Source organism: Syngnathus typhle, linkage group LG21, assembly GCF_033458585.1.
Source record: "Syngnathus typhle isolate RoL2023-S1 ecotype Sweden linkage group LG21, RoL_Styp_1.0, whole genome shotgun sequence".
Taxonomy (NCBI): domain Eukaryota; kingdom Metazoa; phylum Chordata; class Actinopteri; order Syngnathiformes; family Syngnathidae; genus Syngnathus; species Syngnathus typhle.
Window position 1 is genome coordinate 4,774,292 of NC_083758.1, and position 24,053 is coordinate 4,798,344.

Sequence of the window (24,053 nt, forward strand, 5' to 3'; positions counted from 1 at the left end):
TTAGTTAAGAGACCTTGAGGTACATTTGGGCCCTATTTTATCTCTGTGTTGTCCCATATTGATACCACTGCAGTGGGGGACATCAGCATTGGCATTGATATATCGTTTGGTCCTCTTCCATTAAAGCAACCCTGACAGGTAAATTCCCAGGAGGAGATGTTCAATTAAGAAGCCAAGGGGAGAGGGACTGTCTCTTGACGTTCTCAATAGTTTCAAGAGTTTTCCGGTGGCACATAGTCGTACTCGCAGGCACTATTGCTGCTCATTGATGTATGTTAAGGTGACATTTCAAATCTAAATTCTTTCTGTGAATTTGTCTTATTTATTCCCTAGTCTATTGGAGTGGCTGCCTATTGAAGATGCAATGGGGATGACCTACACCCACTACACATTGAAATGGTACAATATACTCACTACATTTATTTCATAACTTATTCCCCCAAAATTATATTTTAAAATGGTTTTCTTTGCAAGTAAATCTTTTCTCGCTCTTTCCAGGGCTTCATTTCTGGATCGTTCCTCCTTTGTTGCATCTCCATTGATGGACCCCACCGGTATGTTATCATGAGTGGTTCATAACAGCAAAAAGTCACATCATGTTATCGTTTTATCCACTACAGGTGAGTTCTTTTTGATTATGGGAGGATTTTTATGTTAAAAATGTTTTAGGCTTTTAGCTACTGTTCACATACAACTGTCTCCATTTGTTCCCAGTTTATTTGAGTAACTCATTTAATTAAACTAAACATGTTTGCCAAACATTATTTAATCTATTCTCATATAAATCCTCCATCATTTGTAATCTAAATCAAATTTAACCATTTGAGGGATCAAGGTCTTAAATAATCACAGCGGGCCGTCACATAGTTAACGTACTAGTTTGGATTCCTGACCACGTTTTCCACCAAATCTATCTGAGGGCTCAGTACTGTATATTATCAAACTCATTCGGGGGGGCCTCAAAGTTCATCCGCTAACGATAGACAAAATGAATGCTGCGTTCACGTCCATGCAAATTTCCTCGACCGAGCCGTCTCTTCCCCTTTAGAAATCAATATAGCCATTTGTTCTCAGATGTCTTCATCGTGACGCGTCTTTGCATACTTAATGAACTTGCACTGTTCACTGTCCAAAGCTGTATTGATCTTTAAAAATGTCTCGTATTCAGCAGAGATTTCCACTCTGTCTAAGCAGAGCTAAGGCAGATACTTCCATACATCAAGCAGACAGACAGGGCACTTTATTCTCCCCGCTTTTTTTCTTTTCTAGCTTTTCCCAAGCCCAATTCGCCCAGTCACTTTTTTTAGCCGTTCACATCTTGTGAATCTTAATCTAATTAAATGTGGGAATGTTGCCGGAGATGCGTCCCATCGGTTGATCTCGCTCCCAAGGACCGCAGTCACATGACGACACCCAGATTCAGTGCACTGACTTTGCTACTCTTGTAACATCCAAACTGTGTTGGGTTACAGCAATGCATGTAAATACCACAGTTGCGGTAGTCACATTTCTAAATAAAATTGGAGCTCTTATTCCACGGTTAAGTGAGCATAATGGGATGTTTTTTTCTTTTTTTTTTTTCCAATTCATTTTCCCCAAGCAATTCTCATATTTAATTGAATTTTTTTACTCTAAGTGAATAAGTAAATGGCATTTTTTAAAATTAAATTTTAATGTACCCATTGATACTCCCACCGGATGTTTTAAAAGGCAAACTTCCTAAATGGGTGTATTTGACTATTTCAACATTCAGGCCCTAATGAAAGTGGAAAAAGCAAAGTCTTTGCGGGTGTTGAATTAAGCAAAGCCGGATTGCCGGTGTGAAATTAGTTTGACCTGTAATTATACTCCGCGGGCACTCACTCGGCGACGTCTGTATTTCTTCGGTGCCGTCATATGCGTTAATTGCATAGTCAACAATGGGACGGCGGTAGTCACCGTAGAGCGCGATGCATATAATCAATTTACTTGCTGCTCTCAGACCTTCATTCAGGGAGTCCATCTGTAATTGTTTTTCCAAGCTCTCGGTCCGATAACGAGCGCAGACAGCCGTGAGGAGTGACTCAGTCTCACGATAATGAGCCTCTTCAATGCAAACGCCGTCCAAGACGGTGCACTCGCCCCGCATGCGGCGCAAACGCTCTGGACGACAGCCAGCGCCGGTCGGATGAGGGTCATCGGGCCGTGTCATTGAATAGAGAGATAGCTGTCACTCTGTTGGAGGGACAGCCAATTTCGTCCCCCCCGAAAATACATCCAGACAGAACTGGCACGTCTCAAACTCATACGTTACGAGGAACTTATCATTTTTTTGCAGCTTGCTTCCGAAGGAGCTTCATCCAGAACAGGTTGAGCTTGTTGATAAAGGATGTTGCGCTTGTGCTGCAGTCACTCAAGCAGGTGCGCATGGCAAACAGTAAACCAGCCCAAGTTGATTCTGTTTGTTGGTGGTGCCCATGCTGCCTGCGATACTAACGCTAGTTAGCATACCGGTAATTGAATCAATGCAAATTTACCAGAATTGGCGGACATGCGGGGCTTGGTGAAGCAGCAAACGATCAATATAATCAACATTCTCTTCTTTCGGGTAGACCAGTTCACATTTGAGTGCCTTTCGAGATTTGACCCTCTGAGATATTTTGAACCACTCTCCTTTATTCGCTTCCCAATTGACTGACAGCTTCCATTACAGTAAAATATTTACAGCACAACTGTGGTCAATACTGAGATGAAATATGAAATCGCTATTTATTTATGGACTCGTCTAACAGTGTCAGGAGGGAAAAGAAAAGAAAATGGTGTTGCGTGCAAGTACTGATGATTAGTGCACGTCTCTAAATGTAGCTTAATTGCAATGTGTGTCCTGTTCTGTCGAGGACCAGCAGTGCGCCAAAAGCAATCATGTAAATGATGGGAGTTGAGTTTAAATAATGGATTCGGCAAAAGGAAAGTAGAAGGAGTCGTTTGTTTGCGGCCGCCGCGTTCGACCCCAACTGTCTTCTGTCTCGTCATCAGTCTGCGGCTTGTTTGGACAGATATAGGACAGGCTTGACGTGACGAATGAAGCTCGGCGGGCTTCGGCTTCCTGTGGGCCAACAAAGCGCTGGTGGATCACAAACGAGCGGGGTTATTTTGCCAAAAAGGTTACCGCTGTTGGGTTGACAGCTGAGCTTTGCGAGGACATAATCGACTTGGCAAATGATCCAGTTTTGTTAATATTTTTAAAGTTCATCAGGCAGCAGATGTCAACATGATTTTACTAATGACGACTGTGAGTTGACATGGCATCCATTTAGCGGCTAATATCATAAGCGAGTGAGCCGCGCTGATGAATAAGTTGTGAATCATGCTACAGATGTGGAACAGATTTTAGACCTCCTTCAAGGCTCCCGCAAATTTAAAATAGTGCCTCGGCAACATGGGGCCGCATTAGTTAGCGTCAGGCTAGCGCACTTTTGTGAGGCAAATTTATGTGGTTTGCTAAAATTAAGTGGCTATGGAGTTTTCGGCTTCACAAATGTAATTGGCTAGGTTGATTGTTTATTTAATCTCCCCTGAGTCATTCACCTTACTGAACTGCCCATTATGTCATTAAATGCCTTTTCTGATTAAAAAAAATCTGTTTAAATTTAAAAAAATGAAGAGAAATGTAGTAAAATAGTCATTTTATTTCATTTCTACTGGGCACCGGGACACCATTTGTCACTCCATTCTCCCAAATTCTGCCCACATTTCAATTCTGGCCGCATCCTGTAGGTGGGCCTCGATATTTGACAGTGTCAATTTAAAACCCTGGCTCGCTTGGAAATATATCAAGTTGGCTATGTTGGTTTTGTTCTACCCTCATCCATTTTGGCGTTTTTCTCCAGGCCATCTAAGATGAATCACTGTCCGACTAAATGACGCGGTGTGTGCATATATTTTGCTGGGTTTTATAAAAAAACCTCTTACCTGTTCTTTTCTTGTTTGACTACTTCCAAATAACCAACCAAATGTATAGTTACGATCTTGTCTACTGCATTGGACACCGTCCCGCCTGGGGTTTCATGTTTGTGACAATATTGCAGAAAATACCGCAACAAAAAAAATATTTTTATGACCAGCAGCTTTTTTTATGTGGTGCAGGAAAAAGGCATCCGTGGCACAAATGAGTTTATTACACGGGTGCACTCGGTTGGCATGTGACCTTTTTAATATAAATGGGTTGAGAAAAGTCATCATTATGCTGATAAATGGCTAAATGACAGTTTGCATGGCTCTGTCTGGAACGGGCGTCCAAGCAGAAGCTCTCCTCCGTCTGGTTAAATATTTAATGTGCATAATCTAAAAGTCACACTTATATTTGTCAAAGCCTAACGTTGGCTGACATCTTCTCCCTGCAAGAAGTTCAAACACTGAAATGGTATATTTAAAGTCACTGACTCAAAGCAACAATATTTAATAATTTGAATTAATTTCTGTGGTTTGGCATCTCAGTGGTCATCATGGTAACAGATGCTTCAACCTTGATTGGAATGGTAAGAAATCAATGTTAGGTGCGCAATCAGTATTTACTATAATATTTAATAAGAATACACACTCGTTGGGGGGGATGTCAGATGGTTGGGGTTGTCATAATTGCTGGCGCAAAAACAATCTGGTTTTAATTTTACAGGCATATTGGCTCTGCTGAATGGATTAAGCTTTATTTGCCAGAGGGTATTTATTTTACAACTGTTATTGTCGTCCTTTTTATTAGCTTCAAATCGTAAAGGTACATAAAAATAGAATATATATATATATATATATATATATATATTTTTTTTTGCATTTTCAAATTATATATACAATGTAAACTCCTGTGTAAACTCTTCCAATTAATGCTTGGAAAAGAAATTCTAATGCATTATTCAAAGCTCAATGAAATGTCAGTAAAATGTCTCCAGCCCACTCCTGGGGAAAGTGAGATAATTCTTTTAAAGCCAGCAATGACAAGGTGACTTTGCTTGGGTCCAAACCATATCAGGCACCTCAATGTGGATAAGAGTTGAAAAGCACAACTTCTGATCACATCGGCCATGGCGTAATTTGCACAGAGTGCGAGCGCGAGTCCCTCCGTTGTTCTCCTCGTCTTTGGTCATTCGCTGGAATGAAAATCCAAAGAGATTCTCGGGAGACTTAATGTCACTTGCAATCACATTTTCTCAACCTGACGTGGTCACAGTTGCGTATTCCGCACGCACGCGGCTAATCGGCGTGTAATTGCTGCCAACCTGCTTCGAACAAGCGGTATTTTTCACTTAATTCTGTACCAGATGGCATAAAATGATGAGGAATAAAGCATAATTATAAATGAGACCACCTTTCTTTCCAGTCTGTTTTGCGATATTCAACACCATAACACCATTTGCATAAATGCGTATAAAGCAGTTGTTACGTTACCTTTATTATGATTGCATACATAATTACCAGAGAGTGAATAATTCTTCAAAAAGTATTTGTTTATTGACACTAAAATATCTTGAGGTGAACAGCAAACCGGTAAGTTATTGTCAGTCATTTACAAAGGTCACACTTAACGGCAAGTATTTTAGCATCTCCCGGGTGTTTTAGTTTTGTTTACACTCCACCAGGAACGCAAACTATTCACCAAAGGAGCACCCTGATTGCGCCGTATTCATGAGCCGTTAAATTGCCTTGCATGAAAAGTGAAATTGTCTGTGTAATGCGATCAATTTAAGAGATGGGCTTTAGTCTGCACCCTCGACGGGGTCCTCGAGGGTACATGGAAGTTGGGCCAACAGGTCGCAAACAAACATACAAACAGATGACGACAGATTCGACGAAGGCAGAGGAAATGTAACTTTTCCCAAGGCTTCTTAGCGGCCTCCTCAAAGCGAATCTTCCTCGCAAGGTGACACCTTGTCACAGTCACTCGTGACAGTTCCACCCACGTTCCTACCTAACCTGATTAAAATCCTCTCCGCCGTTGTTGAATATCAGCTTCAGAGAGGGTGGGCGGGGGGCGGTCGGGACTCCGGGGCGGCCGTGAGCAGATGGCGGGCTGATTGAAAGGATTAGTTCAAATTAGCAAGAGGGCCGTTTCCTACAAATGCGTGAGGATTCATCAAGCACAGAGGTCGCGGGTGAAAGTCGCAGGTAATGTGGAAGCTGCGAGTGTAAACGTTAATGCGGGTCGCCAGAGAGCAGATGACTCATTGGTTAAAATGGGATTTTTTTTTTTTTCCCTTTCTTTCTTGTTGTTGCCCCGACTGGGCACAAACGCACTTTGGAAGATGTGAAAACACCGTATGCCTGGCTCATGTCTTAGCCCCTCAATTTATTTTGGTGGCTGCGAACCACCCAATACAGATTTGACAGTATGTACAGAAAATGTGATGAATGTGAAGGTTGGTTAGCTTGATGCTAACGCATTATGGAAAACACCATCGACAGACTAACACAACTAGCATCAGTCTTTTGTTCGTGGCTATGTTATGTGCCTGCACCTGGTTGAAACTGCCTACCTGCCTGACCTGCCCTGCGCCTACGCTTGGAGGAAGCTATTACTGCCTGCCTGCCTGCCTGCCTGCCTGCGCCTGGATAAAGCTATGACTGCCTGCCTGGTCTGCCCCTCGCTGAAGCTATGACTGCCTGGCTATCCGGCCTATATGTGGATGGAGTCATGACAGCCTGCCTACCTGCGGCTGGATGAAGTTATGACTGCCTGCCTGCCTGCCTTGTGCATGGATGATGCCATGACTGCCTGCTTACCTGGCCTGCACCTGGATGAAGCCATGACTGCCTGAGTTGCCTGTGCCTGGAAGAGGCCATGACCGCCTGCCTCACCTGCCTTGGCCTGGATGAAGCCATGATTGTCTGCCTGCCCTGGCCATGACTCTCTCTCTCCCTGCCTGCCTGCCTCCTTGCCCGCCTGCCTGCCTGGCCTACACCTGGACTAAGTCATGTCTGCCTGCCTGCCTGCCTGCCTGGCTTACGCCTGGATGAAGCCATGATTGACTGCCTGCCTAGCCTGCGCCTGGATGAAGCCGTGACTGCCTGCCTGGCCTGCACCTGGATGAAAACAACTGCCTGCCTGGCCTGTGCCTGGATGAAGCCATGACTGCCTGACCTGTGCCTAGGTGAAGCCATGACTCTCTCCCTGCCTGCCTGCCTACCTGCGGCTGGATGAAGTTATGACTGCCTGCCTGCCTTGTGCATGGATGAAGCCATGACTGCCTGCCTACCTGGCCTGCACCTGGATGAAGCCATGACTGCCTGAGTTGCCTGTGCCTGGAAGAAGCCATGACCGCCTGCCTCACCTGCCTTGGCCTGAATGAAACCCTGCCCTGGCCTGGCCTGGCCTGCGCCTGCGCCTGGATGAAACCATGACTCTCTTCCTGCCTGGCTGCCTCCCTGCATGCCTGCCTGCCTGGCCTACACCTGGATGAAGCCATGTCTGACTGCCTGCCTGCCTGGCCTACGCCCAGATGAAGCCATGATTGACTGCCTGCCTATCCTGCCCCTGGATGAAGCTGTGACTGCCTGCCTGGCCTGCACCTGGATGAAAACAACTGCCTGCCTGGCCTGTGCCTGGATGAAGCCATGCCTGCCTGACCTGTGCCTAGATCAGTGCTTCTCAAATAGTGGGGCGCGCCCCCCCTTGGGGGGCGCCGTGCTATACCTGGGGGGGCGCGTGTGACCCTGGGGAACAGGCTTTTTTTTTGCAGTACTAGAATAAAGTGTAATTGCGCATCTTCCCAGCAGGGGGCAGTGGCGCTCTCATTGTTACTTATGTGACGTTTGCGACAGTGCAACATTTTACGACTTACAAGACAAGTTAGGATAGTCACGGTGGGGAGGGGGGGGGCGCGAATAGTTTTCTTCTTGCTAGGGGGGGGCGTAACAGAAAATAATTGAGAAGCACTGGCCTAGATGAAGCCATGACTCTCTCCCTGCCTGCCCTGGCCTGCCCTGGCCTGCCCTGGCCTGGCCTGCCCTGGCCTGCCCTGCCCTGCCCTGCCCTGCCCTGCCCTGCCCTGCCCTTCCCTGCCTGACTGGGGTCCGCAATTCACCTTCTGGGCAGAATTCTTCCGCCTCTTGGTCGTCCCGCTCGTCACTGACATGCTAAGATAGGTATTATTCATTAGAAATGTTTGTTCGTATCCCTGCTGCACATAGTTCAGTCCCTCACTCTCCTTGGTGGTTTTGTATACTGCGGTTTATTAAACTTCTGCCCCATCACCCAAAAATACGAATGACTGACACTTTGTGAGTGGCGCCGCGAGTAAATCCCATAGCCCGACAAGCAAACAATGAGCTGAAACTCATTGTGAAACCCGATTAAAAGCCAGAGGAGCTGCTCACTAATTTTAACACAACAAGCCACCCCTTTGCTCAGCTGCAAGGTAAGGTCTTTTCAATGTACCATCTGTCATTTAAAAAGTGAGACTAGTTGTCTCAACCAGTTGGAAAGTACTGCTTAGTATTTGTAGACTAGATAAGCAAAGTGTAACAGTTAAAAATGGAAACTCATTTGTGTTAAATTGGAAGAATGCTAAACCTAACTTACCGTAGCTTGTCGTCAACACATTGCTAGCAGAAACCCAATGTGTGTCTTAAGTCGGAAAAGGGTCCGTCAAGTGGTCCAATCGAGGTTACTATAATTTGTATAACGTCTCCACACAGTGACCCCACTCATGACTTGACAATGTGTCATTCGCAAGCAAAGGCGTAATTCCTGCTGCTGTACGACAAGACACATCAGCGTATCAAAGCTAAAAAGGTAAGCAAAGATGCAGTGTCAGCATTTTCTGAGCTAACAGCAGTAATATCATGATAACTGAATACATTCCATCCTCCCAGCACACTCACCTTTTTAATTCTTGACACAAAATACTTTAATTCAACTGACCAGCTTGGTAAAGAAAGCACGTTGACAACAGGGTAGGAAATCTACAAAATAAAAATCTCTCTAAATGAGTCATGCCAAAAGAGAATTAGATCAATCAATTGTGTATCTGCGCGCGCCAGCTTATTATTTCCCCCTCATAAAGCAAAATCAATGGATAATGGAATCACTTGACACTAATAGGAAGCAAAACGGCAACAGCACGTCTTTCTCGGCATCGTCGAAATTGCGTTGAGGCTTTTCCAACTGTTAATTGAAATGCATCAAGTTCCAGAATTGTCCGCACACGAAGGTTGTATATTATCTACTTCCATTTGCTGTCAGTCAAATTGTGCCAAAAGTGGAGTGAGGCTTTCAACGACAGTTTAAGACCACTCGGGCCCGCACGCTTGCAATAATAAGTGAACGCTTCAAAAAGCCTCTTTCGGACTGCAATTAGCAAAGGGTTCGTTCAAGCACACTGGCCTCCAACTTGGCCTCACTATCAGCATTGCCAAAGAAATCAGAAAATATCAAGTCATTTGGGTGTGTGTATTGCCACGCTCACTTTGGGTTCGAGCAGGAATGAAGAATCAATAACTCATTGAATCGCCGTCAATGTTCTATTTTTCTTTTCAGAAAGCTAGCACGGCATGGGACAGAAGGTCCCAGAATTACTCTATTAAACGATCCAGCGCAGGACTCATGATAGCAATTGGACTCCTGGTCACCTCCATTAAATGCGCCCCAGCCACTAACTAACGTAATTTTTTGACAATATGTTTTTGTAGTATTTGTGTGGCAATAATTTCTATATTACTGTATTTACTTTACTCGCGTGAAAGGAGCGATTGTATTGACTGCAGGGTCCGGCGTTAAAGAAGGGTTTCAAAAAATTGTACTGGTAGTTCAATAAATCAATAAATAAGTTCAATTATATTGTACATGTAGAAACTGAACTGATTGACTTTACTAATTTAGAATGTGAACCTTGATTATTACCTAAAAACAACCAGTTTGTAAAGGGTAAATGCAAGAATGTGTATTGAACTTAAAAGTTAAATACATTTAAATTGTATTTGGACAGCGGTCCTTTCAGTAATTTGTTTTTTGTGTGTTGTATTTTGATTAGTACATTTACAACTTAAATGACCGAGGAGAGTCCTGACTCGAAACAACAACAAAAATCTATTAGTCGGAATTACAGCTTTGATGAAACCAGAGTAATATTTTTGAGATGGAGGAGGGGGGCATGCTATTATGCTTTAGCTAGTAAATGGAGCACAAGAAGACATGAACCTGCATGACACGAGCGGGTGTGATCATAATTGAAATAAATGATGCGTGCGCAAGCTCGCCGCTGTTGATGAATGGAGCTGATCAGTGGAGACCAAGGCAAATAATGCGCTTTCTGATTCCTCCAGCCTGGATGTGACACTGAAATAATGTGAACTCCATCAGCGTAATGAGGTGGCCCAACCTTCTCCAAAACCCCCCACGCCCCCTCCCGCTGTCACCTCTACGCACACTGGAGCGGGTTTCATCTGTCTCCATTGCGTTTCCCTTTCACCATACCCGGCAAACGTCCCCGGGGTAATATTTCTTATTTAAAACTTGTGATAGTTATTTTGTAAGGCCGTCAACGTGCAGTTGCACATTTGTCACAACTTGACACAACTTGGCCCGATTTATCTGCCTTGCGTGCATTCTGCTTTTTATTGTCAATCCCCGGATCAAATCTAATCCAAGGTGATCTGTTAAAACTAACGGCCAAGGGCTTTGGCGGGCGTGAATGAGAGTGAGGGAAGCAAAACAAGGCTTTTAAAGGTCAGTGCTTTCTCTGTCCAATCTATTGCCACAAGTGGCACAAGTGTTTTCTAGACCTGCTGCTTCTGACATCTGCTACAAGCGTTTCTGTCTTCCATCTGCTAGTTTTGCACTCATAATAACGGTAAGACTGTGGAGGCTTAGCGGTGCCTCGTGCTTCGTGTTCTTGGCAAGCAGGGGGTAACAAGTGTGCCAGCCCACTCAGCGTAGATTCGCAGAGGACCAAACAAGCGAGACTCGCTGTCAATCTCAGCGTGGATTATCAGAAGCGGGGAAACAAACGGTGTTCAGGGCACACTTGGAAGCTGGTTTGACATGTCGATTATTGAACTACAGCGATTTGACATGGTGCTGATTGAACTGTTAGTTTTCTATCTATTTTCTACGTTCTCTGTTTTATTTGCTAGTATAGTTGTGATACGTTTGTTGTTTTGGCAGTTGTTGAAGGTTCTGATACCCCAAGAGCCGTAAAACTGTTGCTTTGGCTTCATCCACTCAGTCAGCGTCAAATAGAATAGCAGAAGTGGGAGGAGTAAGGCATGAGTGCGAGTTATAAATCTAAACTTTCAAGTTTCAATTAAGACACAATTTAATAAATCAAATGCTAAATCAAGCATTTATCTCTACAGATTAAGACGGTGTTAAACCTTCGAGACAATTGTTAGCATTAGCTTCAATGCTACCGCAATGCTTCTTAAAGACCCTTTTACAGTCTTTATCTAGGCTAACATAAGAGCGATTCCAACATTTGACTGTAATAGTAATATTTTTGCTCTGTCACATATCATTAACTTCTCGTAAGCACGCGGTGTTACAACTCCAGAACAATTCCCGTCATCTCGGGTGAGACTACCGAAGAAGTTGGGAAAACTTCCAAGTCAGCTTCAAACTCTCCTTCTGGAAAATGTCGTCTTTTACCAACGGCGTACAAGGGGCAGTCAACTGCTTTCTCCCTGCAACTACCTCGTTTTGATGCGGTCTGGCAGAATAGGTCAACTGGAAAAGCCCCACTGTTTAACAAACTGAAAGAGGGCATATTGCCAGAGGTGGACCAGTACAATGAGAGACATCTGATTAGCCAGTCAATTCCCTGCTGGTCCACCTGTGTGTGGTCATCCGCGTCCTGTTCTCTCTGTGTTCCAGCCAATCGGCTGCCTGTCCACCTGTGTCTTGTACCCCCATTAGTCGCGAGTCTAATTAGTTCCATTGTTTTTCCCCTCATATCTCATGAGAGCAATGCTGCTTTAACCTCCACTCTGTGAGTACTTTTTTTTTTTGTTGGCTCTCGTTTGTGTTTAATCCTTAAGCTCCAGGATGTTCTTCCTGGCATCTCATAGTCTTGGTGCCTCTTGTTTTTCCTGCTTTGTTTATGGTTACCAGAGTGTCACATGTTGGGATTTAGAAAAGAATAATTGTCATTCTTTGTAACGACAAATCGAGACTTTATAATTGGCATACAGCTCTGGGGAAAAATAGGAGGAATCAAGTTGGACAGAAAAACTTTGTATTTGTCCTTTTCATTGGAGCAAGATGGAAGAGCCTGCAGATTCCTGAAAATGTCAAATGCAAATTGAGGGGTTCACGTTCTCATCGAGGCACCCAGAAAGCTCTTAGCGGGAAAGCTGTCACTTTCTCCGCTCTGCCGCGAGCAACTCTCCAGATCTCATTTGTGGAGCCGGTGACATGCCTTGAACCTCCCTCGCCCTCCTCCTACTCACCTTCACTTTGACCGGTTACACTGCCGAGTCCCTCCACGCAAAACCCTGACAGCCTTTTAATCAAAACTCAATAAGACGACCCAGTAGGCTGCATCCTATCCATTTATTTTAATAAATATAGTACGTAAGACTGGAGGCTGTTTGATTGTATCAGTATGTGATGTGACAGGAGAACTGGCACACATGCAAATTAAGGTTACGCTAATCTGTGCTCCACGCTATGTGTGACTCAAAAAGGGCAATTATTTTAATGAGTAAATCTAATAAATTTGAACATCCCTCCGTCAATTTAAATTACAATGTAAACATCTAACAAACATCCGTTCAGTTGTGTACGACGTAAAAGGCAATATATGGGTGCATTTTTAAGTTTCAGATGTTGACTTTTGGTTTTCTTAACTTCCAGTAAACCTAAGAAAATTGCATCAAGAACACTTGTCTCCTCTTATGTGGAGCGCAACGCTGATGAAGAAGTAAAAAGTACTTCAGTGAGGATATAGTATGTAGTTTTCAAAGCAAATGTCAATATTCTTTGCTCTTTTGACCAACTGGTTCCCTGTCAGAAGCCTAGCCAGCTACCGTTGCGATTCAACACTGGCAAGCCGACTCCCGACTGTATGAAATTAAACAGGACTGGCCGTGTAATTGCTTCTGCGGGGACTGCACCAGCTTCAGTAATACACTTTGTGATTGGGTGTGCAACGCGGCTGCCCTCACACTCAAGGCAGAATAAACAACAAAAAGGAAAAGAATCTATTCTGGTCTGTAGCCATGCGCACGACAACACCTCAGGGAGACAAGCGGCCATATGTGGCCTCTGTTGGCTATGACTGCACACACGTTATTTCGCTCTCAACTATCCACACCTTCCTGTCGGAGGCTGTTGCCGGGATAGCACAACAGACATTATGGGATGTGACAGCTGGTGCCGGGTCAATCGTTGCACACCTCCGGTTGAGCATGAGAAGTCTTCCCTGCTTCAGAATTTCTCGTGGTATCTTATCCTAAAAGACATGCGATATAAAAAAATCCATTTGATCATTTTAAAGTCGACGTCATGCATTTGTTTCACAGTGTGTACTGACAGGAGTTAAAACATGCTTGATTAATTGTGAACACATCCCAATCCTCAACTCTGATTCTTTTCTTCTCAGGTTCTTCTTCTCTTAACACCACTTGTTGAGTCTCACAAGAAATGAATGCAAAAGGAAATGAGATGCTCCAAATTAAAGCCCAAACCAGGTAAGGTGATGTCTACGATGGTAGAGGTGGCCAAACATGTTTGATCTGATGATCTGAGTAATTGACAACCTGCTAAATGAAAGACCCCCTAGGAAGGAGCCTTGGGATACTTCGCTTGTAATTTTAATCTGCTCCGATTGAAAGTGCTGTTTTGATGCTATAACTGAAAGATGATTACCAATAAAGAACTGTGCCATTTTCAGAAATGGATTGCTAAAGGTGCTAAAGATCTCATATTCTTGCTGCTTATCAGCGAGTAAGATTTGACCGATCTGATGATTCATCCCCATCCGCTCCTGAGACAGCCCTAACTACCATTTTGCACTTGTGCTTGATGAACTCAGTTATTCATCCATTTGCCACTTTTATGAGTCACGCCAAACCCATTTGGATCCTCCCCCCCCCCCATTCAAGGGCTTCCTGTGCTCTCCGAAGCTATGTTTTAAAAAAAGAAAAACGTGTACACGCTGCAATATTGTGGTTTGACAAGTAATTATGACTGTTAGCGTAATAATTATTGCGGCAACATCGTCTCTCCCCTTTCTGCATAAATCACACCTGCAGGCACGATAACATCCAAAAGTAATACAATTCGGAGCAAAAATGACATATTTCAAGTAAAATCAAATTAAACTCCGCTGACATGTATTACGACGGCAATTTAAATGGAGATAAAACTAACGTTACAAGTCATAAGGCCTTATTTAACAGTCACTTCACTTTTGACAGCGGCATGTTTGAATCCCCCCTCCCCTGAGCTGCTTTACACCTTTTCTTTTTTTTTTTCTTCTTCTTAAACTGCTGAGTCGGGATTCCATCAGCCGTCATCGCTGTGCATTTTCGCTGACTGATCCGCGTCCCAGTGGGATTTGGACCTGTCAAGGCAGGAGTCAGATGAACAGCAGTCCTGTTAAATTGTTTTTGTCTTTGGCATGCACCCTTGATAATTGACAAGTCGCAAATTAGCTGCGTCCCGTGCTATCATCTGTCAGCCCTTCTCGACAGATTGCAACTTCTATTTAGTCATTAGCTTGCGGGAACAGACAGTGAAAACTGTAGTTCTATCACAAAGGAGCTTTCTTGGGTTTTCCACCCTGGCTGCTATTTGATGGAATTAAGTCTTCGATTGGCTGGTGACTCTTGGCCAAATTAAACTGGGATAGGCTCCAGCTCATCCATAACACAACCAACTACAGAAAAAGAATGGACTACTATCTTGTAGGGATTTATTGTTTCTTCAAGATATAGATATACAGTTGGGAAATACTTAACACTCGGTTTCGTCACTGTTTTCTGTTTTGTAGAACAACTTAAGTTATGGTGCAATTTGCATAAAGTGTCAAGAGGCACAAACATATTTTTCAGATCGCAGTTCAAAGGCGTTAAGCGAGCTGAACACAAGGCAGATTGAGTTGGAATTTCTCTTTGGTGGTGATAAAGTAGCACTTGCATAAAATGATTACAATCCAAAACCACCCCTCTGCACAACACCGTGTATTCCTCATTAAAAGTTAAATTAAAATTGTACCGTGATTAAATCTATAAAACCAATTATTTTCGAGAAGATTAAATACTCATATATTTTACTTAAATATAACCAAACTCTTGGGCAGTGATTCTTTTTGAATAATTTGCATAAGTTTGGTCATTTGCTACTGTCCCCTAAAATAATCACCATCCATCTGAATACTATTATGGTTTACTTCAGACAGGATTAGAAGCCAAATGGCGTCCGAAACCTGCACTTTGTTTGATTTATTGTCACTTTGACACTTCATAAACAAGTTCAGGTGGAATAGCATTTCATAAAAGCACAACTTGTATCTATATAGTAAGTGTGGGAGTGTTATCACAAAAAGCAACGTGACAAGCGTCGGCGGCAGAGTAGAGGAGCGTTAGCTGCAGATTGATGAGCCGGCCCGTTTGATGGATGGGACTTCAGCGCTTGGCTATCAGCCTTTCTGTCAGCGTCTGAGCGGCGGCACATCAGCGCACACAAACGCACATATACATGCAGCGCTATCATTTCATTCAACCAACACCAGTCATGTTCACTGATGAGATAAAACGGGACCGAGCCTAAAAACAGCGGGCGTGATTGTATCTCCAGATCATTTCGAAATGATAGCAGAGAGGCTTCACCAAACTATTTTCATATTTGTTATTCATGAGTTGAGTAGAAAGCTAATGTTAAAGATTCAACAAGAGCTATAGAGAGGTACACATAAACATATATTCTTTATCCTCTGGGAAGAATGGGGGGGGAGGGTATAGAAACGTAAACAATGCATTCCTCTTTTTGTCCGCTCACAATTAATTTCCACATCAAGGAAACAATTAGCAAAATTTGCTCTACTGTTTATCCGGGAATACTTCTCATGCCACTCAGCAAGTCCCGCTAAAGAGGGCCCAAAGTGAGCATCACTGATCAAGAATACGTGATCCGAAAAAAATCCATACATGCAATTGAACTTGGTCTGGCCTCTGCTTCGCCATCCCCCTGATGCCTGGCCTGCTTTTTCCCCCCTTCATGTTTTTGAAATCAAGTGTGGCATATTTATGATTCACTCATACATTATTTCCTTGGCAAGCATGGTGACTCGTGGCTTGTGCGCCTGCCTCACAAGTTACAGTGCGTGCCCAGTGATTGGCTAGTGAGCAGTCCAACAGCCAACTCGAACACTTCGCCCCATCTGCTGTCAACTAAAACAACATAAAACACAACACAATTAAATAAGTTCCTTGTTTTCATCTTTTGCCTCAAATTAAGAATCAGACAATTTCATTAATTGAATTGCTTCAAAGGTATTGATCGACCACATACGTATAGCAGAAATTTAAAATGAATTGCCTCGCATTGTAATTATTTTGGCGTAGCTTAAATGCCATAATTTGCATAATTTACATGTCACAGAATGCCAGTAAGAAACTATTATGTTGTCGATAATTAATTACAATATAATCATGTTTAGATTTAAAAACAAAACTGACGGGACCTAATTCGTTGTGTGAAGGCGATGGCCTTGTTATTCTACTCCATTCACTTTAATTATATTTTATTCCCGTCACTTTTTTGTCCCGCTTCTTCTTCCACATAATTCATCCGATTCACTCCATTCCACTTTTGACGTATTCCAAATATTCACGTGATGAGCGCTTCCATTTTTCTCGTTCCGTTTCTCGTTTTCTTTTTCTGTTATATATAATAAAATTCGGATTAGTTTTATGACTTGTCTGTTGTTTTTATTGCTTTATGTATTAACGGGTCAATACAATTCATGCAATTTTATGTCACTATATTTCATTTTGACGTATCCACACTTTTGATATTCATTAGGAATATAAAACTATTTTCAGAATGTCATAAAATATCGTCACGATATCACATTTTTCTCCATCTATTCAGGAAAAGCTCCCAATAAAGCTGGAGGCTGGCAACACGAAAGAAGTAAACGGGCAAAAGTCTCAAAAATGGTGCGCCGCTACCTCGCAATAAAAGATTCCAAGTGGAAACTCTTTCTCTCATCAAACTAATGACGCACAAGCTGGAAACAGATGGAGGTAAGCTCCTGAGAAGTAAAAATGGCAGATTGAATGCCAAAATGGGCAAAGGTTCATGGAAACAAATACGTAATGGAGTCAGCTGCCAGCCTGTCTTGTGCTTATGATGACCAATGAGAGAACAAAATACTGCTAACCCAAGCATCTTGTCTGAGAGCGACAGAGAACAACAAATCCATAGTTTCAGAAATGAAAGTTCAGAACATTTATTCGCTTCCTGTCTCAACTCACTTTCTTATGAACCAGTCCTGTAGTAGAATTGAAGTTCTATACAGAATGGATGAATAGAATTTTTTTTTTTATTGTATTGTTAAAGCTCTGTCCACATATTGTCTTCTCTCAGAAGATACCTTAGGCACCTTTTCCCTGTCTATAAAACCATCCTGGGATCTCTCCAGTCGACTGCGAACCTTTTGGAAGGATTTTAATGAGTGAACATGAATTGTACCTATGATGCCATTACAGTCACAAATGCCGGCAAAAGCTGCAGCAGATGTTCTTCTCTCACGGTAATTGGAGCAGGCAGGGAAGGAGGAAGTGAGTCAGCAGAGTGTGCCAAGCACATCGCAGATAGAGCTAGGAGCTGAATGAAAAGTAACATTAAAGCTCGCCGAAATCCGCCCAAATCTCCCGATGGGAATTTTTATTAGTCATGCACCGAGAAACACCGAAGATCGAAAGGATTACTTGCTCGACCAATATTAGATAGCATAAAATCTTGGAGGTGTGGGGTTTCCTCTTTCTCTCAAGCATTTACTAATATATACATTATGAGTGTACATACTGGCTTCTGTTGCTAACCAAAACAGAAGCACCAGAGTGTTCTCTTAGATCAGCCAACCAGATCTTTTGTGTGTAAAATTTGGGCAATCCTCAATTGGTTAATCCTGGACTGGCTTAATTCCCCAACGATGTCATAAATATGATCTAATTGTCTGACTATATGTCCGTCACTGTTTTTACTTGTAACAGTTTTAGAAACCTTTGCAGAAGTTAAAAGACAAACGGTGACAACAGAAGACAGCACAATCCCCTTGAATCACAAGTTCAACTACTGAACCGTTCAAATTCAAAAAGGCCCACTGCGGTTGAATAAAAAAAAAAAAAAAAAAAATCTAACAAACCGGTCAAAACCACTCTGGGGGGAAATGCTGACATCTGGAAGTTAACCTACAAATAAGGCAGTCAAGCAAACAGGAGCAGGCAACAGCAGGTATATTTGCACTTGGAAACACCAAACATGACATGGATGGGCTGACCGGTTGTGACAATTAACAACACGCGCCCTAGTTTTTCTCACTTATAAGCAGCAGCCATTGGTGTTGACCCCCGTCTGAACCCTCCGCTTTTATTAAGAAGGCCTTATCTCTGTCTAGTAGTGCCTCATCCACTTACTCAACCCTCTCTCACCGCTGCACCATTGAAGTGCATTGGGAGCATGATTTATTCTTTTAAATTAAAAATGATTTGAGCTTCAAGTGGCAGGTTCATTTCTCCAAAAATATGTGCTCGAGAGGGGCTCCTTGAATATAAGATCCCCTCAAAGCTACCACTTAAACCTGGGCTTATTTGACTCAGTCTTGTTTTTTATAGATTTTTCTCAAGATCAAGCACGGTATATCTGTAATACACCTCAGCTTTTTCAACATACTTTCAATAAAGACGGTGTGACCCATGAAACCTTACTGTACTGAATTATAATGCCACTAGCTACATGCTAGGACACCCTGGTTAGTTCCTGTTCCTCCGTGCGTGGGTGACGCCAGGTTTTTGTGACAGCCTGTAGTGAGGCTGGTGGGGAGGGGCTGTATGTACATATATTGGATGCTTCCTGGTTGTCAGGATCTGAGCAGGCCGGGAAGAAAGCTTTTCATTCTTGCGCGTTACCATGGGATACATAGCGGGTCACAGAGGCACTCACAACGACTCCACGCTGCGTTGCTTGCGCACGGACGTACGCACTGTTCAAGGGGGGGGGGGGGGAATTATATTGAGGTGATTTAAGCATTTGCGCCAGAAAAGTGCTCAGTTTTGTTCATTTAATTTCATGTTAATGTCTGAATAAACAATGTGGATCATCGCAGGCGGTGAGAAAATGGAATCACTGACGTCTTGGGGTGTTATAAGTAATTTAAAAACAAAGCAATGCAGTTTTGGTGATTGCACTGATAATCTATCTGGTAGATTAAGGCGAGCTCAAGGTGTGTCTGAGTGGAAAGATTACAAAGTTGGGATCTTGTTTGTCACAGCCTGTGAAACAAGGTGCTTATGACGCTAATCCTCGTTGTCATCAAGTAAATAATCTCCACTTTGTCTTTTTTCAATTGAATGGGGGTTTATGGTTTATCCAGTTATTGATTCGATCCATACATTAGGTGCAATCATCAGTTGAATAGGCAGCACACTCTAGTTATGTCATGTGCTTTACCAAGATAGAGTTAATGTGCAAAACAAATGCATCCCCAAAAACTTGAAACCTGCTTCAGTATTGCAGTTTTGTTTAGCAACAGTGACAAAAACTTGATGGGGAGTTAGAAATCAATATTAGCGTTGTAATAATAAGGGAATTCACAAAACTGATAGTATCATAAGAATAAATACCACATTCATTTTAATTTCTAGGAATGTGACTTTTTAAGAGAGACAATTATTTTTGCCAGCATGGAAAAGTATTTGAAGACGCCTGGACTTTTATAATCCCTCCACTTGTAGCCAAGGATTTTGAATCTCCTTCCCAAGCCTGTATTAGTTTTACTTCCCACTGAGGCCGTAGTGTGTGCAGCGTGTCATTAGCCATTCAGTGAGATATACAATGCGAGTCATTTCCTGTTATACATCTTTGGCTGTGTGGAATGAGCTGTATCCCGCCGCACGCTGCATTCGGGCCCACCCATTATTTATCACAGCTGTCCTCGAGGTGAGTGTAGTGAATCTATTACGGTGTGTTTTGTACCCTTCTGTAAGCCCGCTGAGTTTTGTCACCCATGTCAGCGAAGGTAAGCTGCAAGTGATTGAAATAGGGCAAGGTTTCAACACTGCATGTGGTGCCGACGCCGAGATGTGGTCACACTCAAGTGGGTCGGTAGGAGTGTTGTTTATGCGTTTTCTTTTTGATAGACAGCACAACTGAGGCAAAAGAGAAACCTGCTGGAGGAAAATCGTACAAATCATTCTTGAAATAATCACGTTGAAAGAATGTTCGTTGAATCATTATGCGTAGCGGGTTAGTGGTTAGGGTTAGCTAACCTGTTCTTCGCTGCTTAATTGTTTTATGTAATAGTCAATAGAGACTTAGCCAGCTAGTTTGAAATAATATTATGCTCAACACTTTGTTCAATTTGTTAAATACTAACTTTGTGTAACAAACGCAAGGCGTAGTCACTGTCCATGGTGCTAGGGAATTTAGCAACCATTGCATTGTTATTTTTTTTCCCCCTTTTCATTAGATGTAATAGAAACCTGGCCACCATTACAGGAATAGTGATTTCTCGTTAAATTTCATTAAATTCTTATTTATTTGTTACACGACCAATCACACTCAAAATCTAAATTTCATTATTTGCCGTTGTTTTGACTCATTGGGAAAACCGGTGTTGAGGTGAGAAATGTGTGAAAGCAAACAAAAAAAATCACGGCACAATATAAAAGCAAGAAAAACAGTTCCAGTATGTCCACGAAATCCAGCGCCCTCATAATCAAAATAATCACTAATTACGAAACTTAATACCTCCTTGCTTTATTGGTTCCCTTAAACTTTGCACTTGTGTGCACTGTTTCCTTGGCATATTTAGTGCTTCATTTATTACCACCTCATTTGCATGCATATTCATGAGTGCAAATGAGGAAGCCGGTGTTTCAAAGCGATCCCCCTTCCGTCCACTTATTACCAAACCAATATGCCATTTAAGCAATCTGAGACAGGTGGTTTAAAGTATGGCTGGATATACTGTAGACCCACTTCATTTGAATTGAGTGAACAAAGCAAAAAGGCTGCCATTTAGGTCCAAATTGCTTAGTGGTGTGTGCTGCTTGAAGAATATAAACGTTAGACAATCATATGGTTACCTTGTTTTGGTTTTAAATTGAGCACACAACATATACATCTACAATTAAATTAAAAACTACAAAAAAATAAAAACCAAAGATTTGTTTTTAAAAAAAAAAGAATGCACTACTAATTAGAAAACATTAAATTTATTTGATAAAATCTGATGTTTCTATGTAAACAAACTCATAGTGGTTTTCTGTTTTGTGCAGGTAGAGAGCCAGATTAAAAAAAAATCAAGAATGGACAGTTTTTCCTGAAACAAAAGTGCCAAATGATGGTGAGTAACATGCTTTTGAGTTACTATGTTAAAAAAGATTAGTCGTACTGTTTGTGTTGAAGCCTATGTCATATGGCTTCATGACTGTGTACATGCTAGATGCATCATGTTGGTGCTTGATTTCAATTTCAATTCTCTCACAAAACACAAAATGTGGAGTCGGAAAGGTAGGTCTTCAAAGCCATTTGGTGGTTTGTTTGATTTTATTGTGAGGCGCAAAAATTCTTTCATATTTCATGATGATTCAAAACGTATTTTGGTGGACTGCTGGTTTCAATTCTCTCACAAAACACAAAATGTGGAGTCGAAAAGGTAGGTCTTGAAAGTTTTTTTGTTTTTTTTATTTTTGATTGTGAGGTGCAAAAAATCCTTTCATTTTTTCGTGATGATTCAAAACATATTTCGGCGGACTGCTTGGCTGCTACAATTTACTTGCATCTGGGCCAAGCAGCACACTGGCAAAACAAGACTAGTCTCAAAAGGTCATCTCTTTCCCTGAGATTTGTTTCTTAAAGTGTAACATTTAAATGACATATTTCATATTTTACTTGACTTCTTGTGAATTTCAAGGTTATTTTCAACAAAACTAAAGTGCATGTGCAGGCCTAGGGGACTTTTTTTTTTTTTTTCTTCTTTTTACCAAGTGTCAAGAAACTGTCAACATAAGCATAGTCAGTGCAAAAAGATGTATTTTTTTTTGTCTTTAAATAATAAACGGGCGGTGTGTTTATACCAGAGGGGGCATGTCAAGAATGTTATTCGGCTGCCGCTTGTCTTAAGAGGAAAGAGGCTTAAGGGGGTTATTAATGGGAGCGCACGGGAAATTAAACTACTAATGTAATCAGTGTGCTCTTGTCGTATATCTACAGTATTTCTGGACAGAACAAATCAAGTTAAGTTTTGTCACTTTCAAATTAGCTTGTCTAATCCCCTAGAAATCAGACCGTTAGCCAACTTCCCTTGAGACAAAAGAGAAAATATCTGGATCGAGACCTTCAGTGTGTCCATTTTAGTGTGGTGTTGATCATTGATGGTTTTCTATGCTATTAATCAATGTATTTGAGAGGCCCAACTATTGTTTTCCTTATGGCTGCATGAACTACTTATTTCTATATTTAGTCAGGCGCTCCATGGGCAGCACTCAGTCTGCTTTGGAAGTACTCGAACCCGTTCACCCTTATTATTGAGAATTCATCTCTAAGGTTTCACAGCACAGGTTGTTGTGCAGTTTGGTCTCACGTTAAGTGCTTTTCGCTTGAGTGGGAAAGTTACTACATTTGTTTTCCCTCACACCAGCACGAAGAAGCATTTTGGGCATCTTAAAAGCACGGGAGCAGACAGATAATAAATCCCAAATCTTATCTATTTGCTCTTTATAACGATAACTGGGTATTTTTGGTGTGCTTTTCATGCCCCTATTTCTGCCGACCTTGGAATTCAATCAACTTGGAATTCAACCTCAAACCCATGACTTCATCTTAAACGGAGCACTACGAGGCAAATTAGCTTGGCGTCGGCTTATCTCTTCGACTCATTTGCGGCTCTATTTTGCACTTGACTTGGCTTTCGGAATGACATTGGTGATCAATTAGGCTGGTGCGTGCTTCCAAGCCACAAAGACTTTGCCACTTCGCTTCACCTGTCCAACTGTACATGGGAAAAGGTAGCTGGAGGAAATTAGTAACATTAGTCTATTGATATATATAAAAATTGTTTATATTTATGTTTATATTCACGTTTCCCTACAGTGAACCATATAATTCTATATCATATGGCAAAGAAACAATATGTATTTGTATGAAAGTAGACATGGATTCATTTGTCTCTATGAAACCCGATTCCTGCCTGTGGGGAGGTTAGCAAAAGATGTTTTATGCATGTCGGGGTGTGCGGCCTTATGTCAAGAGGCAAATGAGCTTCCTAAAATACGTTCTTCCTTCAAATATTTAGCCGTAGCCTTATTCTGTTAAGTAAGCCTCACCTCACACCTCTAAGAAATGCGAAATGATCATTTTCCAAATGGGTCGCCACGGAGACTGGCTTGATCACGTTAAGTTAATTAGGATGAAACCTGAGGCAAAAGCAATATTAGAGGAGGATTATTATGGTCTTCGCAGTTGGGTGCTTGGAAGGAAAAGACTTGTGAAATAAGAACTTTAGGTCCCCCCCCCCAAAAAAAGAAAACGTGGCTTTCCTAAGTCGTCTTAGCAGCGGGTGTTTTGAGTTAGGAGCTGAGAGCAATGCCTCGGGATGATTCTGTCATGCATAGCAAATAGAATCAGTAAAGAAAACCATTTGCAAGCATTCTAATTTACTCTTTGCTCGATGCCACACTGAGATGAAGAGCAAGTGTAAACTCGCTGAAGTTCTCTGTAGGTTTCTCCCCACCCGCTCAACATGTGAAGTAATGTCGAATTATATATTTTTTTAATCCACACAACGTGGGAGATTTCTCGAATTTGCGAATCAAATCAAGTAGAGTGCCAACGCGACAAAGCGATCCAACCGTAT

General features: G+C 42.2%; 1 protein-coding gene across 1 annotated transcript in view; it reads left to right on the top strand.

The window, feature by feature from the left end:
* The first annotated feature begins 8,075 nt into the window (after positions 1-8,075).
* large1 (LARGE xylosyl- and glucuronyltransferase 1) overlaps positions 8,076-24,053 on the top strand; it is a 109,994-nt gene continuing 94,016 nt past the window's right edge. Inside the window, exons 1-5 of the mRNA XM_061269062.1 lie at positions 8,076-8,387; positions 8,668-8,764; positions 13,569-13,656; positions 17,063-17,217; positions 21,475-21,542. Of these exons, the coding sequence (XP_061125046.1) occupies positions 21,537-21,542 (6 nt within the window). The 5' untranslated portion in view covers positions 8,076-8,387; positions 8,668-8,764; positions 13,569-13,656; positions 17,063-17,217; positions 21,475-21,536. The remainder of the gene's footprint in view (positions 8,388-8,667; positions 8,765-13,568; positions 13,657-17,062; positions 17,218-21,474; positions 21,543-24,053) is intronic.